The sequence below is a fragment of the Salmo trutta genome, chromosome 8 (genome assembly GCF_901001165.1).
Source record: "Salmo trutta chromosome 8, fSalTru1.1, whole genome shotgun sequence".
NCBI classification, from domain to species: domain Eukaryota; kingdom Metazoa; phylum Chordata; class Actinopteri; order Salmoniformes; family Salmonidae; genus Salmo; species Salmo trutta.
The window spans coordinates 39,529,873-39,547,838 of NC_042964.1; the positions used below are offsets into that span (position 1 = coordinate 39,529,873).

General features: G+C 41.7%; 1 protein-coding gene and 1 long non-coding RNA gene across 2 annotated transcripts; one reads left to right on the forward strand and one right to left on the reverse strand.

Annotated features, from left to right (window-relative positions):
* Nucleotides 1-276: 276 nt before the first annotated feature.
* On the reverse strand, nucleotides 277-16,167 carry adm2a (adrenomedullin 2a). Its single transcript, XM_029761282.1, has 2 exons — nucleotides 16,046-16,167; nucleotides 277-4,375 (listed from the first exon to the last, which is right to left on the reverse strand). Exons 1-2 carry the CDS (start codon nucleotides 16,141-16,143, stop codon nucleotides 3,937-3,939), a joined length of 537 nt encoding a protein of 178 aa, XP_029617142.1. The 5' UTR covers nucleotides 16,144-16,167; the 3' UTR covers nucleotides 277-3,936.
* LOC115198890 (uncharacterized) lies at nucleotides 14,612-16,339 on the forward strand. The gene is made up of 2 exons (XR_003879312.1): nucleotides 14,612-15,041; nucleotides 16,060-16,339. It is a non-coding gene; the product is annotated as an uncharacterized LOC115198890 (long non-coding RNA).
* Nucleotides 16,340-17,966: the final 1,627 nt, after the last annotated feature.

Sequence of the window (17,966 nt, forward strand, 5' to 3'; positions counted from 1 at the left end):
CTCTAGTTATATTTATTTTAAGATGTAGTAATATCTAAGACTGCTGATGTTTCTAATGTTTGTATAATTCTGTGGCGAGTACAGTAGATTTAATTCTGATTATAACATAATTTTTTGTTTTGACAATGGCATCGATGTTGTCAACAATAACTGTTGCGAAGAGTTGTTCATACTGTACTCACACACACGTGAAGGTAAACATGCATACACACGCACGCGCACACACAAACACGCACGCACACACACACTTTCACAAATTAGAGGCACACACTAGACTTTATCTCACTACAGTGTAGTTCTTTATTTTTACAGAGAATGAAAGACATTGTCTGACATGAACATTTAGCTACATTTGGGACTTATTTTTCTTTCCTAACAAAAGGTCACCTTTTAGGAGCATGGAAAATACGAGATAAATAGTGTCTTTGGTGACATACATATATAAACATACAAAGATAACTTAAATATATTACTTTCCTTACATAGTACCACTAATAATATATAATATGCACAAGTGCGCATGATATCATCTTCACTCCACTCCACTCATACAGATCTTTATCAAATGCAACATATACAATAACTCTCACCTGTCATTAAAAATAGAATTGCAATGTTTGAAATTCAAGTTGTGAGGAACTAACAACATTAAAGTGCTTTGCTCAGTTTGCTGTGACCCTAAAAGAGGCTTCTGACCTTAAGTATAATTAAATATTGAATGAGGAAAAACAGACTGGGATTGTGATGTGTCAGATCCCTGGCTAGGACAACTATACTATAAGTACCTACACATACACACTCACATACAGTCACATACACACTCACATACAGTCACATACACACTCACATACAGTCACATACACACTCACATACAGACGTGAACACACAACACAATCTCCTGCATCTCTTTACAACATAGGTTAAGTTAACAATGGCAGGCGATGGCAGCGTTACTTTTGATGTAAGACTGATGGAGAGTGTCTCTCTTAACACACAAGGGGAGGTATTAGTGGTCAAAGGTCGTAAATAATCGGGTGGTACGCAGTTTACCCAGACAAAACACTCAGCTTTGCTTCTAGGAAAGGCTACGGACCCGCCAGTGACACAACACTGACGTGTAATTACAACACAAAGAAAAAGTAGAGCAAAAACAAAATTGCTCCAACAAAAATCCAACAAACACAAGATTGGTTCCTGATTCTATATGTGGCCGTTCAGACACAAACACACACCTGTGACGGTGGTGGTTAAGAAGTCGAGAGATTCACCAAGGTTCTTAGCATTTGAAAAGCCTTTTAATGATCTGTCACGAGACATTGATTAGCTCCGTTACAGCAGAGACAATGGCATGTGTGTTTCACAAAGCCTTTGAACAGATTAGACTTAAAGAACCAATGAACCACTGATTATGACCTGCGACCTGGCGTAGGTCATAATCTGAGATAGAAGTTGAGAGAGTGGTAGAGGGAGAGATGGTGAGATAGAGAGAGTGAGACAGAGAATCACTCCACGATTAAATGAGCTAACTCTAAAATAAAATAAAGCCCCAGTTTTGATTAAGACGATTCAGTCCAAAAAGACAAAAATAACTCAAACAAAATGAAAGGGGGATATGGATAGAGGAATATAAGACCACACTATAATATGATGTAGATCACAAAAAAAAAAAAATGACTGTCAAGTATTGTCAGATATTTGGTGAATTTAAACCACTTGCCCAACTAACTTAATTAGTTATAGAAGGATTTCATTGAGGCAACCCTGTGGTCAAAACAAAACAGTAAAAACTTGGACCCTAAAAGACTCTAAGCTAGTTTTGGGTACTCCTGTGACTGTTTAATTATGACACAGTAACCTAATAGTTACATAGTCATAAATACATGAATGTATGACTAATGGCTGACCTGGTTTCTAACAGCAACAATAGCAACATCAGCAAGTTTGGGTCAAAGTTATTGGAAAACGAATAGTCTGAACGTTGAGGATTATTTCAATTATTCTCATCCTCTGACATTGAGAATATGAAACATTTGAATGTGTTTCAAAGAGCCAGGCTGCATGATTATTATGGGTATTAAAGATGTCATAAAGACGTTGTTGCTAGTTTTTTCAGGTCGACAGACTCTGCACCTTTTGAAGATTAGGCTAGTTTTTTGCATGCATGCTGAGTTGAGGTTGTTTTTGGTTATTTCTAGTGAGGGCATCCGCCCACCATTTCAGAGACAGTTATAACAAGGGAAAATGGGAATCTCAGGGCATTTCATTTTTTATGGTATTTCGTATCCAGATTTAAAATGTGGCACTCTGGCTCCCTTACTTTTGGTATCCATGGTCTGTCATTACAAAGCCACAATGTAACAGTAGAGCACTTTGCTGTCGACTCTGTGCTAATTTAGACTCATTTGACATACTACAAGCATACAACGTAAAGTATTGTTGTATACACACTAAACTACTAGCGTTTTTAGGATCTCAGTATTCATAACTGACCGGATTATTATTGATAATGACAAAGTAAGCCTCTAAATATTCCTAGGCAGTACTATTAGTGGCAGATTTTGGGTTTGGGTTGGCAACTTGTGATGCTTTAGGTAGTAGTTATACGGTCCCCTGGGCAAGGCATGGTCAAGGTTTCTTTTGTTTATAAATACAGCAGAGGATGTGTAACGCCTCGCCACCACGGAAGTACAACTAAAGAGATTAGGTCTGATTGGTTAAATTGCCGTAAACATAAAGTCGAGACTTAGTGGGCGAACTTAAGAATCACGTGAAGGGGATCATATTTCCCACTCAGACCCTGGGATAAGAGCAGCAGGAGTGTTCACTGTGTTCAAGAGCCAACCAATAGATCCCACCGCTGAAATAGATCCGCAATGATTCATAATAAAAACATTGAAAATCTCCATCTTGTATAGGAACTGAGTCATTGAAATGTTTACCCTCTTCTTCCTTTCTATAAACAGTCTCTACTAGACGAGTCCAGAAGCAGAATTCCATCCAGCCACTGCTGAACTTGACTATTATGGCTGAATGCCGCTGTCAAGGCTGTGGTCTGTTGAAACATATACTTCACAGAACCACAGACCGCTTCTGTCGGGAACATCATTGGCTGCAGATGAGAGAGGACTTACAGTAGGTTATTGTCTGTAAGGTCAGTGTCTGTAAGGTCAGTGTCTGTGTCTGCCCACAAATGGTTGCTGGTGGTCTGTAAAATAGAGGATTACCCCAGATATGTCAAACATGGTCCCTCAAATTGTCCTGGCAGATCTAAGGGGGCAGGGTTTAGGGTGGGGTAAAAGAGTTCATCGGGTCGTTTTGACGGGTCTTCAGGAATATATTCCCTCTGACAGGGATCTGATCCTAGCCCTGGTAGAAATCCACATGAGAGGCTTAAGTGTTTGATCAATGGGGCCAGAGCTAACTGCTGCTGTGGAGGTCATTAGGCATTATACAGACACGTTCAGTTGCGCTGGCTTGTGTTAAGTAGAAAGACTGGTGGACGGGAGCATTTATTCTTATATTAACAGGATTAGGAAGTCAAACTGAGCCCCTTGCAGCTCTTTGACTAGTCAGGAGGCCGGGAGAAACACAAAGACTTTGACGAGACCCAAATGTCCAGAGGATCTCTGGGTGACAGGTATTCGTTCCCAGGGGTGGTTGGTGGTGGGAAGCGTCAGCTATGAGGCTTTCATTCATGTCAGATTCCTTCTTCTTAAACAGCATGATGTGTTTTTGAGGTGTATAGAGGAGTAAGGCAAATGTCATTCAAAAAGTACAGAAATTGTAATTTCAGGATCTAAAAAAGGTGTGGACTACATCTAATACTAATGCAAAGGCTATCTGTGATACGTAAAATAGAGATAAATGTCTATATATTGAAGTTTGCTGGGGTGTTTATGTTTTCAGAGAGGAGAGGGAGAAGTATCTGTCAGTCGCTCATCCGTAACTATGCGGACTCCGGGGGTTAATGGGGGAGGAGTCTTCCCGTCCGCTCTGGCCAATCAGCTGATAGAGCCGGTGGCTGAGGTTCTGAACCTGGCAGGTTCCCAGGGCGCACCCCACTCTCATCAGCTGGGGGTGGTGGTGACCCCCACGCGACCCTGAGTGGGCATGGCGACGACCTCTTGACCCCGTCCGTTGTGGCTCCACGCCCTCCTCACGCCTCGCCCGCACCAGAGCTTCAAGATGGGCTGTGTTCATGACAGTGGGTGGTGTGTCTCTGCGGAGGTATCCAGGCAGCCATTTTGGAGATCTGATGGAGGACTGGAGGTCTGATGAAGGGCTGGAGTCTGTTGGGCTGGCGAGTTCGGTGCCAGTTTCTGGAGTGAAGATCTCCTCCTCGCTCAGCGCATGAAGCTTCTTAAGCAGCTCCAACCTAGGAACACAGGGAAAAATAAGACGTTGTTAAGATAGATGTCTGTATCTTTCCACTCTGGTTCAATGCTGACCATTGAATCAGAGAAGTAATTTTAGAACTGGCCTAGTTATTCTCAGACTGATGTTAAGCACACTTCCAACAGAATTTTATGTCGACACACACTGACAGTAAATGTTACACACATGGAATGGGCATGGTGAGGGTTGATGTGTCACCATCCTGTCTTAATGCATTTTAGAAGACTAATGGCCTTTCAGCATAGGAACAAAACAGCATGGGGACCTGGCTGCTGTCCATTTATTATGGTAATATCAACATACTGGACGTCACAACTATTGAGACTTCATGTCCACCTTAGCTAACGCAAACAGACAGAGTGGCTCTGGAGATTTACTGACTACTCACTCAAGTGTCCACAGGACAGAGGCATCACTAAGTTTCAGGAACAGCCTGTTTAGCAAACACATTTCAGATTGACTCTGGCTTTAGCGCTGAGGAGGAGGCCCTGCCATCTGTTCTCTTCTTGATGATGACACTGGCTGCTCAACTCAAACTTGGCACTGGGGATGCTATTCTCTAAACTGTTGTGGGGGGGGGGCTCAAATTTGTGTCTCTGTGTCTTAGTTTGTTACAGATGCAATAAAAAGGTAGAGGCTCATGCACCTGGCGGATGTCATATTGACGAAGCACTGGCCACAGTGAGTCAGGGAACTTCATTCTCAAAATGGCACCAGTTTGTGTAGGTATATCAAGCCTCAATTATTTTAAGTAGTAAGTATGACTTTTGTGTGCTAAATGTCCTCCCATGTTAAAGTTAGAACAAGAAAGAGAAAACGTCCCTTTTGTATCCTTTTTCAATTTCAAAGAGCACAGAAACATTTCCACAGCATCAGGTTCTGACCGGCTTCCAACTGCTCTTTAGGAGAAGCAGTAATGATAGTTGGCATAGAGAGTAATTATAAAAAGAGCAGCGTTCTCCTTGTGAAACGCTGACTGGATTGTGAGAAATAACAGGGTAGGCCTACTGTAGAATGCCACTATGCCAGTGGTAACCAACCAATCTCTGTACAGACACAGTGAGAAGTGGCTATATTAATGAACAGGGTTCCAAACCCTTCTCTGCCTCCTCAAGGCGGTCTCTTAGTTAATGTGTTCAGTGACTTGGCCAGGCTCTTGCCAAACATGTTGTTCGTGGCCAAAATTCTGCAGACTACAATCATGACTTTGAGCATTTATGGGTTTGTTCAACCAATTTAACCTCAAACTGAGTTTTCCGGTCTGTTGCGGGCTTGAAGCCCAACATAACTAGCCAATCTAGCTACTTCACAAGCAAAAATATAATGCTATTCCAGCAACAGCACCATGACTGGTCAGTCAGTGAAAGTTTCAAGGTAGCTATATTTGACATGTACACAGAGTTCCAACACAAAGAAAACACTGAATCACCTGCGTCTCCCTGCCATCCAGCCTGTTTGACCATACAAGGCAGGGCCCTGGTGCCTGGTGATGATGGGTGTCACTGGTAACCACTGTGGTAATGTCGAGGGAGCACTATTTCCAGGAGCACCTAGTCATTCAGCTCTGTCCTGTGGCCATGGCATTGCCAAGTCACACCCGCCTTCTGTGCCAAACACCATGCTGATAGACAGGCACAAATTGTATTTGACTGCGCGGAAGAAGCTACATTCATACAGTATACCGCATAAATACTGCAATGTGGTTGTTATAGAGATTTGGATAGTCTATATTCATTACAGTAAACTTGACATTTCTGTACACAAAAAGGCTGAAATACAATCTTCTTTTGTGTTTGGAATCCATGGTGGAAAATGTGTTTCTCACACATGAGGAAGGAGGAAACTTAATCCGTTCGGAAACAAGAGATGGTGAATAAACAAAACAAAGGTAAAACAGCTCCAGAACAGCTTCATTTGGGAGTCCCTGGACAAAAACAGGTCTGATGGGGTGTGCAGACTGCCAGTACCAAACAATGCCCACTGAGCAAACACTGGTTGAATCAATGTTGTTTGAAATGATGTGGAACCAACATGGAATAGATGTTGAATTGATGTCTGTGATCAGTGGGTGTGCTGTACCAAGCTTCACATCCATCGAAAAATGTATATGTTTTATTGTACACTGGATAGGTGCAGGCAAATGTGTTGTTTTACAGGGTCAGCCATAGTAGTACAGTGCCGCTGGAGCAAATTAGGATTAAGTGCCTTGCGCAAGGTCACATAAACAGATTTTCCACCTTGTCAGCTCAGGTATTTGAACCAGCAACCTTTTGGTTAGTGACCCAACACTCTAACCACTAGTCTACTTGCTGCCCTAAGACAATGTGTCAGTCCCAATCTACCCCATTGACCAAGTAGTTTGTGTGTGTGTTTGTGTGTGTTTTTAATGCCCATTTCCACCCCTGGTAGAGCAGTAGTGGACTTTGTGGCTCACTCAGTGCTGGAATCTCCCATAACACACCATGTCGCCTCGAGCCCGACCCAACGCAGCAGACGATGGCTGATTCACTAGTCAGGCCATTCTGGGCTGGCAGACAGCCATAAAGACCCTGTGATATCGTTAAAAAACAATTTTCTTGGAGAATTAGTAACTGGATGGAGGCGGAGAAGGAGAAAAAAGAAAGAAAGAATGAGTCTGCTGTTTAATTAAAGGAGGTTAAACGTGTTTGGGTTTCTGTGGGGTTCACCTCCCACCTATGGAGTTCTTGGCATGTCCTTTTGTCCTCCTCTCCTCTCTGTTACACCATCTGACCAGACAGCTTTACTTCCACCTGACACTGATGCCCTTAGACTTTAATATAGCTTTTATATAATGGCTTCACAAGCAAGTGTGAATTTGTCTGTTTTGTCCCTAGGGCCAGCCAGGACTCATTTGTATGTGTCTGTGCTGGAGGGATCGGATGGATCTGAAGGGAACGTTTTGGCCAAAGACTTTGGACCGGAGGTGTGACTGTGAGTCAGTGTGCTCAGTGCACATGCTCCTCTCCAGTTTTGGCCACCGTGTTCTAACCCACAGCCAGGAGAAGGCAGCAGCACCATGTACTGTAGGCCGGCCCAACGTGGGAACTCTCTCACTGGATCACATCTGATCTGACAGCCCGTCTAATTTGGCTATTGAGAAAGTAATCCTGCAAATTGACAGTAATGGAGGTCTTTGTGATTGGGAGACGATCAAAGATATCAGAGCTTCACATTCTTGGAAACATTCACTCACTCAACACTCGTTTTCAGCACCATCTGATCTGTGGAAGATTATTAAAAAATATATATATTGGTAACAAATCCACCTACTTGTTCTGCAAAAGTCACATTTTCATTGGAGGGCATGAAGCTAAAAGTCACTTAGCCTGGGGACCGGGCAGAGGGAGGGGGTTTTTGAGGGTTCGATAAAGCTGATCCCAACTCCTTTGTGCTGCAGTGTGGTGTTATTCTTTCGTATTACTCCCACAGTTTAGACTGAGGTTTAGGTCTGGAATCACAACTGAGACCCACCAGTGGAACCACCACAATAGGGTGATTCCACACCAGCAGGAGCGGGAAATATTTTTGGTATTTACATTTGAGTAATTTAGTCATATCCAGAGCGACTTACAGGAGCAATTAGGTATCTCAGATTGTTCTGACTATTCTCACATAGAAACTTGATTGGGGGGAATGGATGTTTAACACGTTTTTTTTTTATTTCTATCACAAGCCATTTTTTTGAAAATCATGATGAAATTAGCCATTTTATACACTTTTTAGTATGCATGCCTCCTATAAGACCCCATGATCTGTGAACTGTACATAATACAGACAGCATCTGTCATTATACTCCTTATAGTGTTCTCTCTGAAATATACATTTTCACATTAATTTATTCAACATTAAAAATATGAATATTAATCTCAAAACTATCCTTTTTAGACATTCTCTTCAAACACGGAACATTTCCAGAGTGGGCTCTCTGGTACTTTTAATGATATGACCCATTTTATACATATAAATGGACATGATAGGTCATTAACCAATCACAGCCTCATGTAGGATTGCACATTCAGCAAATCACCAGCAGAGGGAGTTCCCTTTGAATCCATTTTCCCATTCACTGTGTTGGTGGTGCTCATAAATTTGATCATACCTTCAGAATTAGCAGAAAGCCCACACTGGAAATGTAATGTACTTATATATATTGTTCCAAACAATGTCTTAAAATAAACAAAAGCAAAAAGGGTTATTTTGAGATATTAATATTTGAATGTTGAATAAATGAATGTGATACTTTTTTTATTTCAGAATCTAGACATACACTACTGGTAAGACGTTTTAGAACACCCAGTCATTCAAGGGTTTTTCTTTATTTTTACTATTTTCTACATTGTACAATAATAGTGAAGACATCAAAACTATGAAGAAACACATGTGGAATCATGTAGTAACCAAAAAAGTGTAAAACATATCAAAATATATTTTATATTTGAGATTCTTCAAAAAGCCACCCTTTGCTTTGATGACAGCTTTGCACACTCTTGGCATTCTCCCAACCAGCTTCACCTGGAATGCTATTCCAACAGTCTTGAAGGAGTTCCCACATATGCTGAGCACTTGTTGGCTGCTTTTCCTTCACTCTGCAGTCTGACACATGCCAAACCATTTTGGTTACTACATGATTTCATATGTGTTATTTCATAGTTTGATGTCTTCACTATTATTCTACAATGTAGAAAATAGTAAAAAATAAAGAAAAACCCTTGAATGAGTAGGTTTTCTAAAACTTTTGACCGGTAGTGTATTCCATATTTTAAAGCACACTATAAGGAGTATAATGACACCAAGATGTTAACTGTTCCATGTACAGTTCATGGATCATAGGGTCTTACAGGAGGCATGTTTAGGTCTAAAAAGGGCCTAAAATGGCTACTTTCATCATGATTTTCTCAAACATTGTTTGTGGTACAAATGTAAAAAGCATTTCAAACATCCTTTCCCCAATGAAGTTTAAATGTGAGAATTGTCAAAACAATATGAGATACCAAAAATATGTTCCGCTGCCGCTGGCGTGGAATCGCCGATGTCCCGCCAGCCCCAGCCTGATGCCCTCCTCTGCCCCAGTAAGGCCCCCTCAGAGAAGGGTAAAGCCTTGGCCAGCACCAGCCCCTCATACATGCTTATACCCAGGGGGCTGGGGCCTACCATGGGGTGGCTTAATCAACAGTAAATGTGGCACATTCATACATAATCCTCGCCAGGCCCCATGCACCTAACACAGGACAGATTGTGTTCTCAGTAAGGAGACAGAAATAAGCAAAAGGCGATTTATTTGTGAATGAACCATTGCTGCCGCTTGTTCTCCATGCGTTGGTGGTTTTATAACCTCTTGTGTTGACGATAAGTATGTGTTGAGGGGTGATTTAGCACTTTCTTCATCATGCACTGCATTGGGTGAAAGTGTACACAGTTGCTAAAGCCCATGGCTTGAAAGAACGACAGCCACATATCCACTTAAGTGTGGACTTAAGTGTGTAGTGGTTTGGGAATTGGGAGACGGACTTCAAACCACACAGTGGTTCCAATTGTACTGAGGCGGCCACTCACAGCTGCAGTGCTGACTCCTGATTGAGGCCTGATCTCCATCGCTACTCTGGGTATCCATCCACACTACAAATGACTGTACTTAGCTAGAATAACACCTACATTTTTCTCAACCACCAATAGAACATGAAACAAGAGTTTAGTCCTTCTCTCCTCAGACCTCAGAGCTCCATCTGTGTTCATTCTTCAGCCTTTATCCTGTGTTCTTTCTTTAACACTGACAGTATACACACAGACAGACAGATATACTGTACAAGGGTTGTCACGATTCCAGTATTGCGATAGACAGAAGTATCGTGGCAAGGAAACAAAACACAAAGCGGATTTCATTTCTTGTCACCTAGAGTCACATTAGGTAATTTTGCAAGCTATAGCACCCACAATTGTACGTAAAGTAGGTTTTTATTGTACCAGAGAGTTTTGTCTAATTCGTGTTTTCTTTTTTGCCATGGAAAATCTGATATCGTAGTAGCTCAAAACTTGTATCGTGACAACCCTAATCCATACATACACACACACACACAAGCATTTTGCCATGGTCAGGCTATCAGTGCAGAGTGGAAGCATTTTCTTTATAGATGTGGACGGTGGAATTTAGGTCTTAGCCACTAATCCACTGTGGAATTCTGAGCTGCCTGGTGGGAGACTGGTTCCCTCTCTTCTTTAGGCCTGGTCGTAATGACCCCCACGGAGCACAGAGAGAGAAAAGGAGAAAGAGAGAGCGAGAGAGAGAGAGTGGGTGAGAGGGAGGGAGGGTCATGGCAGTGTAGTAGGTACATTACATCTCCATACATTGCCAGTCCAGACCTCTGTTTACAGTGTGGCCCACATCAGATCAGCCATGCTTCCTCAGAGCAGAGGTCTAACCTCAGAGCCATACCTACTGCCTCTCACAGAGCGATCTCCACGGCCAGCTGGGGTTATATCAGACTGTGAGGCATGCAAAGTGTATTTAAGTACATCAAAGAGATAACTGGAGTAAAGTTGAAGTATTTATGAGCCATGTTAGTCAAGGTAATGTTCATGTTATGTCTTTGATATTGTATAAGCATGTCTATAAATCTATATAAAGTTACTGTATATAGAGTTATAAAATCTACCACCATCTAATGGATGCAAAGAGCATCTGATATATTCCTCAGAAGACAACAGTATGTCCTCTGGGTGGTGGATGATGACGCAATGTGCCTGTTTCTGGGGTAAATATTGTGTTTGGACAATGTATGGGTGTTGACATCTGAATTGCATGCAGGGGGCTTGGCCCTGACACTTGCCCCATATGGGGTGAAAGAGGGAGTTCATGATTTAGTAGGAGGATGGACAGACGGGAAAACCTTGTTGTTTTTTTCTGTCCAGTCAGGATCCTGAGCAAAGTCACGACCGCAATACACACAGACTCAAATACACACAGACTCAAATACACACAGACAGACCAGTAGTCTACACATTCACAGTCCCTCTTTCTAAAGAGAATATACTTTACACTAACACACGCTCAATACACAAACTGTGTTCATCCTGTCTGGGATGTCTGACATGTCATATCATTGACCTCTGTCCCAGACTGTGTGAAAGTAGTGTGTCATGGCAACAAGCACATTACAGCAAATCAGCTGCAGTAGCATGCCTCTCTCTGGGGCGCCCTGCATCCCACTGCTGGAATCCACAATGTAAAACTGCTTCGTCTCTAAAGCCATATTGGTTTGGCTCTGGCCTTCAACTATTTTCTCTCAGGCTGTTACTATATGTAAAATGAAGGGTATACTTTGTATTGTGAATGGCCTAGAGCAAGGGTGTCAAACGAGGTGGCCCCACGGGCCGTCCATGATCAGGACATAAAGCACTTTATCGGTACAGAGAAACAATGACCAAATTTCACCCATCACACCTCAGTCTGAAAAGGGGAAAGAGAGGAGGAGCAATGAGGCCTGTGTTATTGTAATCAGCCTGTGATGGAATCATCATGTGTGATGGGAAGGACAGAGCATTTGCTATGGAGGGAAGAAAAACTGGGACATTTACTGAGTAAATAAATAGATAAAAAGAGGGAAGAAGGCAGAGAGAGAAACCAGAATTAAAGAGGGAGAGAGAAGAGAGAAACCAGAATTGGAGAGAGAGTGAGGAAAAAGAGAGGACATTATGAATCGCCCTTCCATCACCAAGGGAACATCCTGAGGGGATTTCTAGGAACGATAACCCCTCACACAGCCACAGCTTGGACAAGACAAACAGACTCCCTCTTATTGAACTGTTTGTTTTTGAAAAGCTGCTGTGTTCACTCAAATACACTGATAGAGAGCACTGATGCAACCACAATCCCATCCACCATTACTCACAAATTCTGCCCCTGCTGTTTAAAATGGAAAGTTAGTTCCGAGAGATTGAAGTCTTAACAACCATTGGGAAGCAGAAATAGCTTCCCCTTGACTTTTTCCACATTTTGTTACGTTACAGCCTTATTCTAAAATGGATTTAAAAACTAATAATCCTCAGCAATCTACACACAACACCCCATAATGACAAAGTGAAAAAGGGTTTTATATATATAAAAAAACTTATTTACAGAAGTATTCAGACCCTTTGCTATGAGACACGAAATTGTGCTCAGGTGCATACTGTTTCCTTTGATCATCCTTGAGACGTTTCTTGATTGAAGTCCACGTGTGATAAATTAAATTGATTGGACATGATTTCGAAAGGCACACACCTGTCTATATAAGGTCCCACAGTTGACAGTGCATGTCAGAGCAAAAACCAAGCAATGAGGTCGAAGGAATTGTCCGTAGAGCTCTGAGACAGGATGTGTCGAGGCACAGATCTGGGGAAGTGTACCAAAAAATGTCTGCAGCATTGAAGGCTCTTCCTAGAGCTGGCCGCCTGGCCAAACTGAGAAATTGGGGGAGAAGGGCTTTGGTCAGGGAGGTGACCAAGAACCTGATGGTCACTCTGACAGAGCTCTAGACTTCTTCTATGGAGATGGGAGAACCTTTCAGAAGGACAACAATCTCTGCAGCACTCTACCAAGAAGCCACTCCTTGGTAAAAAGGCACATGACAGCCTGCTTGGAGTTTGCCAAAAGGCACATTAAAGACTCTCAGACCATGAGAAACAATATTTTCTGGTCTGATGTAACCAAGATTGAACTCTTTGGCCTCAATGCCAAGTGTCACGTCTGGAGGAAACCTGCTACCATCCCTACGGTGAAGCATAGTGATGTCAGCATCATGCTGTGGGGATGTTTTTCAGCAGCAGGGACAGGGAGACAAGTCAGGATCGAGGCAAAAATTAACGGAGCAAAGTACAGATAGATCCTTGATGAAAACCTGCTCCAGAGCACTCAGGACCTCAAACTGGGGCGAAGGTTCACCTTCCAACAGGACAACGACCCTAAGGAGACAGCCAAGGGTCGGCAGGTAGTCTAATGGTTAGAGTGTTGGACTAGTAACCGAAAGGTTGGACTAGTAACCGAAAGGTTGAAAGATCGAATCCCCGAACTGACAAGGTAAAAATCTGTCGTTCTGCCCCTGATCAGGGCAGTTAACCCACTGTTCCTAGGCCGTCATTGAAAATAAGAATTTGTTCTTAACTGACTTGCCTAGTTAAATAAAGGTTTAAAAAAAATGTAAAAGACAATGCAGGAGTGGTTTTGGGACAAGTCTCTGAATGTTCTTGAGTGGCCTAGGCAGAGCCTGGATTTGAACCCGATCTAACATCTCTGGAGAGACCTGAAAATAGCTGTGTAGCAATGCTTCCCATCCAACCTGACAGAGCTTGAGAGGATCTGCATAGAAAAATGGGAGAAACTCCCCAAATACAGGTGTGCCAAGCTTGTAGCATCATATTCGAGGCTGTAATCGCTGCCAAAGGTGCTTCAACAAAGTACTGAGTAAAGGGTCTGAATACTTATGTAAATGTGATATTTCCATTTTTTATACATTTGCAAAAATGTCTAAAAAACTGTTTTTGCTTTGTCATTATGGGGTATTGTGTGTAGATTGATGAGGGGGAAAAAACATTTAATACATTTTAGAATAAGGCTGTAACCTAACAAAATGTGGAAAAGGTCAAGGGGTCTGAATACTTTCCGAAGGAACTGTATAAAGCAAGATAACAGTGGTGTCACTGACCTAGTAATAATATGAATAAGTCTCAACAAATGATCATTTCCAGATCCCTTGGTTGATCATGTCTGAGTTACCAGGCCAACAACACAACTCATGGACATGTTTTGGAACCTGTCAGTGTGTCCTACAGCGCTAACCCACATTAGAGGAACATCTAGATACAACCAAGTGCCTTACTTCATTTGCCCCAAAAAATGACTAACAGGTGAAAATGTTCCTCTTTTAGCTTTGAACATCCCAGATTTCTATGTAAAGGCATGACTCTTGGTGAAGGTAATCATGTGTTTTAATTGCTTTCTCTCATTGATAGAGTCCAGGTTCCTGTCAGTCTCCCACCAGAAGAGGGCATGCAGACACTGTCTCTACCCTCTGCTATAGCTCTCACTGCACTAAAACACACCAGAGACTGGAGTCTTCACTAGTGCACTTCTCCTTCACTTTGAACAGGCAGGTCTGCCCACCCAATGAAATAGGAAATGGGTATTATTGACCAATTCCCTGTGATCTTAGGATTTTACTACCATGTCACACATAGAAGAATAGCAGAGTGGAAAATACAAGTGCCACTGATTACAGTATTACAGTACAGTAGCCAATGGCTAAAATGCCAACATGAGGAGGACTGTTTTTTCCACCTCTGTTATCACATGTCCCACATGAGGTCATATCCCACATGAGGTCATATATACTGCTGTGTTAGGAATATGACCTCATGTGACCTCAAACTACTAAAACCAAACCTCATTTGTAAGAGAAACACACAACCATATATCTGTTGCATTCGAAAATATAGTCACATGTGAATATGATAACGTATATGGTTTGGCGCAATTAACCTTGACTTTGAACACTGACGCAAGTAGCTTGCACTTTCGTTTAGGGAGCTATAACGAGGTGTACGGAAGACTTTCCTGAATACTGCCAGATTTGATGTAACATGTATCTACATGGGTAATATATCAATAAAATACTTAACAGTGTGTAATAACGCGCCTAACCTGCGCTTCAGTTTGTGTTGGTAGCGCAGTGTGTAAAAATATAATGCAATGACGGTCGTATTGTCCTCTGTCCCATTAGTTCAGTTTTGAGTTTTTGGACTAAATTCAGTCGCATCATATAAGAACACACATTCTGAAGAGTACGCTTTATTATGCAGATGTAATAAATGTGTAATTTCATCATGGTGCCCATTTTTAAACATAGTGGTCGTGGATAAGATAGCACTCGTTAGCCTACACTATCATGAACTTTAAGTCAACACAAGTGTTTAAATCCCATAACATACCTTTGCCCAATGGAGAGAGCAGTGCAAACCAGACTGCGCAAGGCGCGCATGGATGAACTCTCAATCCATTCTAAAAACACGGATTCCCCTCAAACTTTTCCACATTGTCATATCATAACTACAGAGTCCCCTGGTTATCCGAGCGCACGTTCCCTGTATCACGTCTGTCTTGCTCTGACCTTGCCGGCCAGGACTACTCTCTATCCGTTATCTCCCCGACACAACACCCTGACTGAACAAACACTTCAGCGTACTTTATGCCATTAACCTCGATATTATATATTAAGTGGTTCATCAGTTTGTGGTTGGACAGTGTGATTTAATAATAAAAAAAACAGTAGGCCAAAAAAAAGATGCACGTCAATTCACCAAACACCGGCAAAGTCGTTGGACATTCGAGAATAACCAATTTCATAATAATGCATCTCATCCATCACTGTATTTTCCGAATCCTGGAATAAAATAAGACTACATGTAGCCTATATTTGAATTAGACCTCCAAACGTCCTATTGAAATAGCAGGAGCTTTTATATATCCAATGTGCCCTACACAAGAACATTTCTGTTCAATAATCATCACATCCAGAAAGGATCACTCTTAGAAAGTGAAAGAGAAGGAACTGGAACGCACGTTCAATATAGGAAGTTAATGTAATGTCTTTCTTCTTACCTGTTTCTCTCCAGACGGTCTGCGACCGGGAGAGCCAGGAGCTGCTGGAGGGAAAGTAGGCTGATGCAATACACAGTAACCGGCAGAAGTGAACGCATCTCGGGACGAGTTCTCACACACACCCCTTGGGAAGGAGGGTGTTCCCAAACCACCTGGACGATGTTCAACTCCCCGGGAAGAAAAATTCCAAAATGTTTTGGTATTTAGGCTAGTACTGATATCCAGGCAACAATGCGTGAGACAGTCAAATAATCCTGTGATAAACAGAGAATAAAAAAAGTAAAGAAAAGTAAATACAATTGTCTAATTTGATCAGGATATTGATTAGGTTATATTAACGAAATATGGAAGAAATACAGTTATTTTGCAACAAATATTCAAGAGTGCCTGTGGGACACTTGCAAGTGCATTATTCACTCACTATTCGGTAGTGTACGAACCACTCTATGTGTGGCCAATTGAAAGCTATGCATAAAGAAACCTCAAGCACTAAAGAAAAAGTAAAAATATATATATCCAGCTACACCCATTTTTCATATTTTACACAAAAATTATATTGCATTTCAAATTATTGCTATAATAACTCATAAAATAGTACATTTTATGAATGTTAGAAATATCTTACGTATATGAGGATTTTCAGAAATATTCTCGTAGGTCTAAGTATTTTCCCACGGCTCTAACAAGTGTTGGTCAATATGAAGTTCTCAGATTCAACTTCTGAAGTTGAGCGAGATGACATTGTGCGTATAAATATTGAGTGGGCGGGACTCATTCTGCACCGGTGTACCTGATAGGCTCCGTGGTTTGGTCGGATAATTTATTCTTCATTCACTTCATTCACTATATAGTGCCATGTAATTGAGCCATGTATACACCTGTTGTTGGTTTTGGTGGCAAATGCCAACTGAAATGCCAAAATAATGATTGTTCTTGACTGGTCAAAGACCTTCCAAGAACTTAGCTATAGATATTCATATTTAAGATAGATTTTAAGAAAGATCCATACTAATCCTTAACCAACCATTGATCCAAATGTTGTTTTATTAACAATTTCCCATAGTATATGTCATGCAAACAAATGGTGGCATATTCTCAAAATGATTTTCTCAGACTATTATCATGTGTTTTTCACCCCCTCCCTTTCCCTTCTCTCTTATCTTTGCCTTCAACACCAAGTGAGCCTGAGGGATAGGTATAGATAGTTCTCTTTCAGAATTTTGGACAGACACACCCATGGCTACACCCATTGCTAACGTATTGATACGTTAGATTGCTTCCTGATTATGCCACAAATATTTTTTTATTCTACATTTTCCAGAACTATAAGGAAATATGACCTCATAAAGAGTACCATGTGACCTATGATAATGAGTGGTTACATTGGCTATCATACAGCTTGATGCCACCAGGGCTATAAAGATCACGTGCAGCTAATTTGTTTAGGGCGTTTTCTTCCTGAATACAATGAGGATGTTGTCGTTTGTGTTTAGTAAACTTACTACGGTGTTGTAGATGTGTCAGTCACGTGTTTAGACTCGTATATCCTAAAACGGACTCACACGAGTCATATTCCACTCAGTGTCCGTTGGGAAAGTGGGTGAGTCTGTATTGTCTCCGAGCTTAGCAAGCATGAACACCTGCGCTCTATCCTGTTTGTGACATGTTTTATTAATTAGGCTGCATAGTCATAATGTACATACCTGATCCACACAAAACACTGAGGAGAGTTACGTAGTTACGCAACCATCATTTCAGGGAAAACAGACCAAATGTGTTGCCAAAGGTTGAGTGTCTTTCCTAGTTTAGGAGAGCCCCCTTGAGCTTCAGCTTGGGTTAATATAAACTATAGAGTGGGGAAAGTAAATATAGGGAATATAGGTCTGAAACAGAGCACCCCTGAAGAATCATATACATTTTG

Excerpts from the sequence above, each read along its gene's own strand:
- adm2a (XM_029761282.1), bottom strand. The coding sequence starts at position 16,143 with ATGCGTTCACTTCTGCCGGTTACTGTGTATTGCATCAGCCTACTTTCC. Across the intron at positions 4,376-16,045 it reads GACCGTCTGGAGAGAAACAG|GTTGGAGCTGCTTAAGAAGC; the intron begins GTAAGAAGAAAG and ends CTGTGTTCCTAG.